General features: G+C 35.7%; 1 protein-coding gene across 1 annotated transcript; it reads right to left on the reverse strand.

Annotated features, from left to right (window-relative positions):
* Positions 7,410-8,414, reverse strand: LOC109326340 (uncharacterized mitochondrial protein AtMg00810-like). Its single transcript, XM_019559031.1, has 2 exons — positions 8,377-8,414; positions 7,410-8,043 (listed from the first exon to the last, which is right to left on the reverse strand). Exons 1-2 carry the CDS (start codon positions 8,412-8,414, stop codon positions 7,410-7,412), a joined length of 672 nt encoding a protein of 223 aa, XP_019414576.1.

Consider the following 11,987-nt stretch of genomic DNA (forward strand, 5'->3'; position numbering starts at 1 on the left):
AACCTCTAGAGAGATATGGCTTTGAGGATATGGCTTCAGTTGCTCTCCATATCATTTCAGGAGATCCATGTAGCTTTCAAGGGGCTATAAACTGCCAGGAGAAAGAACAATGGATGAGTGCCATGATGGAGGAAATGGAGTCTCTACAGAAGAACCAAACTTGGGAGCTTGTTCCATTGCCCCCAGACAAGCGTGCAGTTGGGTGCAAGTGGGTGTACAAGAGGAAGCCAGCAGTATCAGAAAAAGAAGGGGAAAAATTCAAGGCTCGTCTTGTAGCAAAAGGGTATTCACAGCAGAAGGGGATCGACTACAATGAGATTTTCTCCCCAGTGGTGAGACACACTTCTATCAGGGCAGTGCTTGCCTTGGTAGCCAGCCGGGATATGCACTTAGAACAGATGGATGTGAAGACTGCCTTTCTCCATGGTGAATTAGAGGAGAAAATTTACATGACACAACCAGAGGGGTTCAGTGCAGCTGGACAGAGTCACTTGGTTTGCAAGTTGAAGAAGTCTCTATATGGGTTGAAGCAGTCTCCCAGACAGTGGTACAAGCGGTTTGACACTTATATGTTGAAGCTTGGTTATAAGCGTTGTGAGTATGATTGCTGTGTTTATGTGAGAAGCCTTGACGATGGTTCGTTTATTTTTCTGTTACTTTATGTTGATGATATGTTGATTGCTGCTAATCATTTGAGTGATATCAATGAGCTGAAAGTCATGCTAGGTAAGGAGTTTGACATGAAAGATTTAGGGGCTGCTAGGAAGATTCTTGGGATGGAGATTCACAGGGATAGGGGAGCTAGAAAACTATGGCTCTCCCAGCAAAGCTATGTTGAAAAGATCTTAGAGAGATTTGATATGAGCAATGCTAAAGTAGTGAGCACTCCATTGGCAAATCACTTCAAGCTTTCCCTAGATCAGTGTCCAAAGACAGATGAAGAGAAGAAATACATGTCAAAGGTTCCATATGCCAGTGCAGTGGGTTGCTTGATGTATGCTATGGTTTGTACTAGACCGGACTTGGCACAAGCAGTTAGTCAAGTATGCAAGTACATGTCGAAACCAGGGAAGCAACATTGGGAAGCAGTCAAATGGATTTTCAGATATTTGAAGGGGACTACAGGTCTCGGTATCATGTTTGGCAGCCAACAGAGTAAGCCTTCAGTTATTGGTTATGTTGATTCGGACTATGCAGGAGACTTGGATGATAGAAGGTCCACAACGGGGTTTGTCTTCACCCTTGCAGGTGGACCAATTATGTGGAGATCATCAGTTCAGTCTGTTGTTGCTATGTCCACAACTGAAGTAGAGTACATGGCAGCTGGTGAAGCTTCTAAGGAAGCCTTGTGGCTTATGGGGCTAGTAAATGAGTTAGGCATTGAGCAAGGTGGAGTTTCGCTGTATTGTGACAGTCAGAGTGCTATCTTCTTGGCAAAGAATCAGGTGTATCATGCTAGGACCAAACATATTGATGTGAGATTTCATAAGATCAGAGAGTTGGTAGCTTGTGGGCAGATACTATTGCAGAAGGTTCACACTTCAGAAAATGCAGCTGATATGTTAACCAAACCGGTTATTGTGGGCAAGTTCTGGCATTGCCTGAGCTTGTTGAACATTCACTGATGATGGACTATGGAGCGCCCCCAACCCAATGACGGAAGATGGAGATTGATGATATTTGCCAAGGTGGAGATTGTTGTGCAATGACTCATATCTCTAGATAACAGCAATACAAGTTATGGGCTTGGGCTGATGTAAAGGGGTTGGGGTAGAGGACTATATATATTGATGTTAAACCTATTGTAACAAGGAGAAGAATAGTAAAACACTAATCCTTATTCTCTAATAATATATAGTGGTAGCCGCTCAACGCTCCCGGGGACGTAGGCACAATTGGCCGAACCTCATTACCAAATCTCTTGTGTTATTCTCTTGTCTCTATACTCTTTACTATTTGATTATTCACTTGTTCCCAACAATGTTTAACCTTGAAGTGTTCAATGATATTTTTAAATAGCTTAGTAGCATTAGTGTCATCATACAAAACAAAAATATTATTCTCAAAAGAAGTTAATCTTCTAATTTATATTTTATCCAAAGTAGTTGTGGACAACAACTTGCAACAATAACATACCCAACTTCAGAAGTTGGTAGAGAAATTGTGCTTTGGCTTTTTCTTGACCAAGACATCATGTTTGATCTAACAAAGTGATATCCACCAATGTTGCTTTTTCTTTCAATTCTATCTCCAATAAAGTTAGCATCACGAAAACTAACTAACTTGAAATATTTAGTTTTCTCATAAGATTGATCAAGATTAGTTGTACAAATGAGATATGTGGAAATTCTTTTAAAGCCTGAAAATGAAACTCTCTACGACCTGCTTGAAATCTGGTACATAAATAGACAATAAATTGGATGTGAGGTTTAAAAGCAATTAAATACAGAAGAAATATTATTATGCCTTTTTAATTTATTTGATCAACCTTTTTACCTTCCTCGTATTTGTTTAAAACAACAGATAGGGACATGGGAGCACTCATAGACTTCAAAGTTTCCATTTTGTACTTCAGGATAAACTCTTTAGTATACTTTTACTGATGTATAAAGATGCCTCCACTTTTATGATTTATTTGTAAATCGAGAAAGAACTTCCCTAGTTAACTCAACTTCAATTAACTATGCATAAGCTTGGAGAATTCTTGACAAAACTATCATTAGTATCACCAAAAATGATACCAACTATATAGACTTGTACACTATTGAGATCATTTTAGATTAATTCTTTTGAAAATGGTAGTATCTTCATTTCCTCTAGTAATATCATATTTAAAAGGATAATTGTTTTGTCTTTTATACTAAGCTGTAGGAGCTTAATTCAAACCATAGTCTTTTTTATTTTAAAAGTATAATTTGGTTTTTCAAAATCTTCAAAGCCAAGAGATTGTTTGATATAGACTTCCTCTTTATTTTAACCATTTAAAAAAAAACACTTATTACATCTATTAGAAAAGAGCAATTTTGTGTGGTGCAGAAAAGGAAATAAGAATTCTAATAACTTCTATTCTAGAAATAGATGCAAAGGTTTCAGTAAAATCAATACTTTGATGTTAATGGTAACCTTGAGCAACTAACTAACCTTGCTTTTTTTCTCATCACATTGTCTTTTTCATCAACTTTATTTCTAAAAACTTATCTTGTTATCATGATAGATTTGTGCTGATTAATATGACTCAGAATCTGTTATATTTGTATGCATTAAGCAATAAAGAGTTAGTATGGTTGTTAGGAATATTTCACCTACTATGTTAGAGCACTTGTGTGATTCATTATGCTATTCAGATAGGAATTTATTTTTTTTGTATCAGTTTTCTTTCTCATGTTGTATAAATTAATTATGTGTCTTGTTGATGAATAAAATCAAGTCTTTTATATCACATATTTCCTCTCTACACTAGCTTAATGGTAGTGACTCAGTGGTATAGTGACTATTTATCCCTATGGTTACGAGTTCGAGTCGCGGAAAGCTCCCCTAGGAGGGGAATAAAATACTGCAGGGAGTATTTAAGCTTAATGGGTGGCATGCTCAGTATATTCATGGGCCTGAGAGGTTGCATGTCATAACTGGGGTGTTAAATAAAAAGGCGTAGCTTAATGGTAGCGACTCAGTGGTATAGTGACTATTTATCCCCGAGGTCACGAGTTCGAGTCGCGGAAGGCTCCCCTTGGAGGAGAATAAAATACTACAGGGAATATTTAAGCTTAATGGGTGACACGCTCAATATATTCATGGGCCTGGGAGGTCGCATGTCAGAACTGAGGTGTTACATGGAAGGCTACACAAAAGCTGCAACTTATACATACAGATGTTGGAGGACCTATGAGTACACCATCACTGAATGGTAGTAAATATTATATTGCTTTGATTGTTGATCACACAAGAATATGTTGGATTTATTTTATGAAATTTAAATCCGAGGTTGCTAACATCTTTGTGAAATTCAAAGCTTGGGTTGAAACTCAAAGCGGGTGCAAGAAGCAGGTCATCAGGTTTGATAATGGAACTGAATATAACTCTGAAAAATTTAACAAATTTTACACAGATGTAGGCATTTAACGCCAACTGACAGTACCTTATACTCCTCAACAAAATAGTGTTGTTGATAGAAAAAACAGAACAATTATGGAGATGGTTAGGTGCTTACTTCATGATAAAGTGCTCCTAGAGAAGTTATGGGCAAAGGTAATAAATACATAAGTTTTTCTCGTAAACAGATTCTCATCAAAAGCTTTATAAAAAGCACACCATTTGAAGTATGGTATGGCTAGAGACAGAAGTTGGTTAATGTAAAAACATTTAGTTATTTGTGTTTCCCTTACATTCCCCGGGTTAAGAGAGACAAGTTGGACAAGAAAGCATAATCTGAGATTTTTGTAGGCTATAACTTAATGTCAAAGGCCTACAAGATCTATTTACCACAAAGCAACATAGTAATTGTGAGTATAGATATCCAATTCTTTGACTTGGAAAGGTGGAACTGGGAGGAATATAAGCAATTGAAGTTTTAGGAGGAGAATGAAAAATAGATGATGAACCTGTCAAAGGAACTAGATCATTTTATGACATATATCAAATGTGCAACTAATCTATTGCAAAACATAAAATCAAAGTGCTGACATCCTAACAAAGACACTTCCTAAAGCAAGATTTGAATTATTGAGACCAAAACTTGGAGTTTGCAGCTCCAGAGTCAAGGAGGACTTTTGATTAATATAACTCAGAAACTGTTACATTTGTATTCATTAGGAAATAAAGAGTCAATATGGTTGTTAGGAATATTTCACCTACTATGTTAGAGAACTTATATGACTCATTATGCTATTCATGTAGGAATATATTTTTTTCTACATTAGTTTTCTTTCTCCCACTATATAAATTATGTGTCTTGTCGATGAATAAAATTAAGCATTTTACATCACATATTTTCTCTTTACACTTTTGCTTGCTACATAACCAACAATTTGCCTTATGGTTTTAGAACCATATTCCAATCATCATTTCTCTTGAATTGTTTGGTTTCATCTCACATTGCTAATATCCATCCTTCATCAAGCAGAACTTCATCAATCTTCTTTGACTAATGATGTTGATGTCTCATGTTGATGATATCTCTTGTTGTTGATCCGCTTCCAACTCCTTGTGATGGATTCCTAATGATGAGTTCTTATGGATGGTTTGTCTTATCACTAATTTTCTCAGACGGGTCTACACTTACATGTTCTACATTGACTTCTTCCTTTGACTTATTTGTTAAGTCATTATCTCTAGTGTTAAGCTCAATTCATGCAATACAATCTTCTAGATCTAATTATTATTTATTTGTCTTTAACACATCATTAAACTTGACATGAATAGATTCTTATGAAATAGAAGTTCAACATTAAGGACTTTGTAAGTATTTGGTGTTCGAGAGTAATCGATAAACATGCCTTCGTCATATTTAGAATCAAATTTTCAAAATGATAATTTGTATTCAAGATTCACGACCAAAGTCGTGAAAATTGGAAATTTGTTGTTGTCAACCTTTCCATATTTTATATGGACTCTGATCAAAATGATTCTCTACACCTAACATGCAATGTTGATAGCTTATGGCTAGAGATAAGTAAGTAGATTATTTTCATTCACAAATGATATATACATCTCTTGAAGTGATCTCTTCTTTCTTTCAACAATTTCATTTTCTTGAGGAGTTCTTGGTGATGTGAAATTAAGAGAGATTCCATTTTCTTCACGTAACTTTGTATATTTTTCACTCTCAAATTCACCTCTATGGTCACTTCTAATTTCATAGATGCGAAAAGTTTGCTAGTTTCGAACTTTTCTGTAAAACACAGATAAATTCTTGATGGTTTCATTTTTATGGGTTAGAAACATAAACCACATGAATCTTGAACAATCATCTACTATTACATATTCATATTTCATCTGAGAAATCATGTCTATGCTAATTAAGCATAGGTCTAGTAGTTGATATTTCACTTTCATATTTGAAACTATATTTATTGTGCTTTCCTTTTTGACAAGCATCACATAAAATATATTTATTAAAGGAAATTACAAGTAATACTTTATTAGGTTTAACCTTTTCAATTTGGATATATGTTTCATGCTTATCTATTCTAACTTTTTATTCCAAAACCATATTTTATGCTCTCTAATCAAGAGACACACGTACAAATCTTTGTTTTGAAATATTGGAGAGATTAATCATTTAAAGATTGTATTTTCCATCATCTTTACAATTTGTTTCACCATTTTTATCATTTATCGAACATGTTTTTTTCTTGAGAATGATATTCAATAATTATTGTCATACAAGTGACTTATGATCATAAGTTATGTTTAACCCGTTGACATATAAAACATTTGAAATAAAAGGTAGAGGATATTGACCATTGATTTTTCCTACTCCAATTACCTTTCTCTATTGGTTTCCACCAAAAGTTTCATGTTCACCTTCTTTAGGTTATAGTTATAGGAATATAGACCTTCTTCATGCCATGTGTATTGAGTATCCATTGCCAGGTACCAGAATTGGTGGTTGTTTTGTTTTGTTGAGGATGTGTGCAATAGCAATATCAAAGATTTTAGTATCCATACTTTTTTGGATTGGAGAAGTTTGTGAAGACTTTATCTTTTTGTGAATACTCTAGGACATAACAGGTCTAGCTTTGTAAAGAGAGCAAGTGAAGATGAAGAAGAGGATGAACGTTTATGGAGGATGAGAATTAGAGAGAGAAGAAACAAAATGAGAAAAGACAGAGAAGAAGAAAATGAGTAAGCAATGTTTAATTGATATCTTTGATGGTTTGAATAGAGGAAACTAAAGCCTCTAATATAGGTAAAGTGAACAGTTAACAAAGTAACTGAATTCCAAATTATATCAAACATAATGCTAACTAAGTCACAACTAACTAACCAAAGGTTAGTTATTTACAAATATGATAAAGAATAATACTATTCTAATATACCCCCAGAAAGCGAGGGAGAGCTAAGGACAAAGCTTCAGAGATCTTGGTGTCTTTGTCTTAGACTTGAAGTTGATTCCTCAAGGTGATAAACTGATTGTTTGGAAGAGGTTTTGTTAGAATATTTGTTGTTTGGAATTCTGAAGGTATATGCTGAACTGTAAGAGTTTTATTTAGAATTTTGTCTCTAACAAATTAGGGATCAAGTTCAATATGTTTTGTCCTATTATGAAGAACATGATTATGAGACATTGGTACTATACTGAGGTTGTCACAAAAAACAGTAGGAACATTGTAACTAATGTGAAGTTCAGTGAGTAAAGACTCAATCCACATGAGTTCTTGTGTGGCTAGAGCTAGGCTTCTATATTCTGCTTATGTACTAGACCTTGAGATAGTATGTTGCTTCTTGGACCACCAAGTGACAAGATTGGGACCAAGATAAAGGCAAGCACCTGATGTTGACTTTCTATCATCCATATCAGATGCCCAATTAACATCACAAAAAGCAAGTAAGGGGATGGCTGAAAGTTTGCTGGTTGATGATCCAGAATGTGCAGAATTGATGGTTAAGCCTAGAGTTTGAGTCCCTTGAAGATATTTAAGAATACTCTTAACTGCAGTCCAATGAGATACTAGAGATTTTTCTAGAAATTGGCAAATTTTGTTTACACTGTATGAAATATCAGGATTGGTAACTGTTGCATATTGAAGAGCACCAACAATTGATCTGAAAAAGGTAGGGTCTTCAAAGAAATCTGTTCCATGTTTGGTAAGTTTACAGTTGCTTGCCATAGGAGTGATGTTTAACTTGGCAGAAGATAATTTGGCTCTATCAAGGAGATCCCTTATGTATTTGGTTTGAGACAAAAACAATGAACCCTTAGATTTGTGTTTAACTTCAATTCCCAAGAAGTAATCTAAGGGACCAAGTTGTTTTAGAGAAACGGTGTTGCTTAAATCAGAAATGACTTGTTTAACATGAAAAGGGGATGAGCCTGTTACTATGCTATCATCAACATAAACCAGGACATAGAGTTTGTGTGTAAGAGCAGTGTGAATAAAGAGAGAATTATCACACTTGCTTACCTAAAAACCTAGTTTAGACAGAGAACCTTTTAACCTTTCAAACCATTGTCTAGGAGCTTGCTTAAGCCCACATATAGCTTGGTTTAGTTTTCATAGAAGTGTCTTGTCACTGTGTTGAAATCCAACAGGTTGATTCATGTAGACATCCTCCTTGAGAAAACCATTTAAAAAGGCATTATTAATGTCCAATTGTTCTAGCTTCCACTGATATGTAACAGCCAGATTTAACAATATTCTGATAGTGACTGGTTACACAACAGGATTCTGATAATGTCCAATATTCCACGCCATGTTTTTGATGAAACCCTTTGCAACTAGTCTGGCTTTAAACTTGTTAATCGAGCCATCAGGATTTTCTTTCACTCGGACCTATGGCATGTTTATGATGTGGAAGGGGAACTAGAGTCCAAGTATCTAGAGCTATAAGAGCATCATACTCAACTTGCATAGTTGTTTTCCAGACAGGAATACCAAGAGCAGTTTTAGCACTTGTAGGTTCTGTATGAGCAAGATAGACTTTTGGTTTGAAAATTCCTGATTTGGACCTAGTTTGCATAGGATAATTGGAGGAGGTAATGGGAGCTAAAGTGTCTGGAATAGTTGGTGAAGTATTGATTTCATCAATAGTAGGTGATGAATCAGATAGTGTGAGAGACGGAGGTTCAATAGCAGTAGGAACTTGTGGTGAGAAGTCCAAATTTGGAGATTCTGCACCAATATGTAGAGATGATGTAGGAACATGACTTGAATTAGATGGTGAAGATGTAATGGTAATAGGAGAAATTGGCTTACATATCATTGGCAAAGAGGGATTACAACGTGACTCATCACTATTGTAACTAGGCACTGAACAATCTTGAAAGCATTGTTTAAATGGAAAATTGAACTCATTAAAAACTACATCTTTGGAAATGTAGATTTTGCCTTCTTTGGATAGACACTTATATCCTTTATGATATAAGGAATAGCCAAGAAATACACATTCTGAACTTCTGAAACTGAATTTGTGTTTATTATAAGGTCTTAGATGAGGAAAGCAAGCACAACCAAAGATTTTAAGTTGAGAGTAATCAAGTGACTAGCCAAATAGGAGTTCATAAGGGGATTGTAGATCAAGAGTAGGAGAGGTGGTCTATTTATGAGAAAGACAACAGTGAGAAAAGCGTGATCCCAATAGATCATAGGTAAGTTAGCATGAGCTAACAGAGTGAGACCTATTTCAACAATGTGTCTAAGTTTATGTTCAATTGTGCCTTGTTAATGGTGAGTATGGGGACAAGAAAGTCTATGGATAATGCCCAAAGATTTCAAATACTCACCAAAAGGCCTAAATTCACCACCAAAATCACTTTGCACAACCTTAACAGAAAGTGTTTCGGACTTTTGTTTTAGAAGAAATATCCAAGTGTGCTTAGAGAAAGCATCGATAATGGAAAGATAATACCTAAAACCTGTTTTGGAGTGAACATGTGCATAACCCCACAAGTCAACAAAAATTAACTGAAATGGCAAGTGATAGACAGTCAATGAAAGGGGAGCATGCAATTTATGCAATTTTTCTAAACAACAGGATGAACATAAATCAAGCATAGTTTTATTACTATGAGGAATATTGCATTGTTTCAAAACAATTTTGACTATAGCTTCATGAGCATGACCTAATCTCGAATGCCAAAGTGAAAAAGTACTAGAATGATTACAAGAGACATTATTGAGCAAACCAACACAACTCAAATCAGTGTTCTTAATAGGGAGTTTAGGATGACTAGACAGTTGATGAAGACCATGAAGAACATAAAGACCTTCCTTAGTTAGAGATCCTTGAAGTAAAACTTCATCATTAGCCTGAGATTTCACATAACAAAGGTTAGGATGAAATTCAAAGTAACATTGATTGTATTTTGTAAATTGTGAGACACTTAGAAGATTTTTAGTTATTGAAGGAACACAAAGAAGATTGTTTAACAAGAGAGAGACATGAGGATTAAGAACCGAATGTAAAGAAGACTGTCCAACAGAAGAGATTGGGATGCCAGTACCATTACCCATATAGATGTGCTCATGGCCAAACTTCTCTACAGGCTCATGAAGTAATGAAGGATTAGTTGTAAGATGATTTGTGGCTCCTGAGTCTAGATACCAAGCCACATGTGTGTTGTCTTTTGCATTATTTTGGTCTATGTTATCAGCACAGGAAGCCATTGCATAATTGTGAAAATGTTGTTTGCTGCCACGATTAGGACCAGGTCCAAGAAGTGAATCTGATTGCAATAATCTGAAGGATAGTCTGGATAATAATGTGATGGTAACCTTGAGGGCTCATGTGGATGAGGTATGAAGATATTGTTAGAATATCTGATGTGTCGAGGTGCTGAAGTAGGGGACAAATAGTGTCCAGCAGGACCATAAGGAGCACCATAGGAAACTGAATCACCAAAGTTTGAAGGTGCATAGTAGCACATAGAGGTCATGACCATAACGATTGCAATAATCACAAAAAGCAGAAGAAGGCTTATAGTGACTTCTTCCTCCTCGGTGTCCTTTACCACCACGAAAGTATCCAGGACTACCATAACTATGAGAGAATTGTCCTTGTAATTCATTCTTAGTTGGATATGTTGGTGCCATTGGCGAAGAATCAGAGGCAATGTTGACAGAAAGTGCATCAGAGAGTACCTTGGTTCTATTCTTGTCAAGTCGAGACTCAAAGGTTAACAAGAAGGATTCAAGGTTGTGGAGTGTTGGAGGATCCAGTTGGCTCTCCATTAAGGTAATTACTAGTTGAAACTCTTCATTCAGACCATCCAAAATGTAACCAATGTGTTCCGAAATAGAAATTGGAGAACCAATGTAAATCAAGGAATCAACTAATCCTTTGATTTTTGAGAGGAAAGAGGAAATCGAATTTGAGCCTTGTGAAATTGATCGAAGCTGAGATCTCAGTTGTCGAGTACGAGCCTTGGTTTGAGAGTTACAGAAGGAATCAAGTTCCCCCCATAACTGCCATGCATGAGCACAACCAAAAACCCTAGGTTGAAGATTCTCAGAAAGTGAGTTTAGAATCCATGAAAAAACTAATTGATCCAGCTCCTCCCAACAAAGATAAGCTGGATTGACTCGATTATTAAGGCGATCATCTTCATTGTGTGATTAGATGTCAAAGTAGCCATCATGAAGTGTCTCCAAACTAGATAATTCTTTTCCGTCAACTTCATTGTCGGCGATGAGAGAACTAACGGTGACGAGACCACATCAATCGGCATTGTAGCGGAAGGAGATTGCGGTGATGATGTAGGAAAGGTCCCAGTGTTGGATGTTGGTGCTGCCATGACGTGATACATGTTGAAAGATTTTTTATTCGAGAAAGGAGAGAGGGTTTCAGTTTTCCCTTTCTCATTTCGGTGTGTTTTCTTTTTTATTTGATTAAGTAAGTGAACTCGGTTTTATTCTTTATTCGACATCTCGCCTTTGGTGAAATAAATTCCAACGCCGGTATAATGGTTTCAAGAATATTCCAGTTACAACTTACTTTTAATAATCATGTGAATAAGTTATTCCTTATTTGCCCATCTCGGCTTTGTTAGAATAAATTCTAACACCGGTACAATGGTATCGAATTAATCCCCTATTACATAATTATTAAGTACCTTTGAATACCATCTCGGTTTTGTGGAATAAATTCCAACACCGGTTTAATGGTATTCTAATGTACAAAAGTGATGACTAGTTAGTTGTTAGAAACAAATAAATAAATAAAGAACAAAAGAATAATAAATATAAGCGACCTTTATTTATTTACTCCCTTTCGGGTTCCTTTTATTAACAAATCAAACTTCTTCCTTAAGGAAGGTTGGTATTAAAGAA

The sequence above is a fragment of the Lupinus angustifolius genome, chromosome LG14 (genome assembly GCF_001865875.1).
Source record: "Lupinus angustifolius cultivar Tanjil chromosome LG14, LupAngTanjil_v1.0, whole genome shotgun sequence".
Classification (NCBI taxonomy): domain Eukaryota; kingdom Viridiplantae; phylum Streptophyta; class Magnoliopsida; order Fabales; family Fabaceae; genus Lupinus; species Lupinus angustifolius.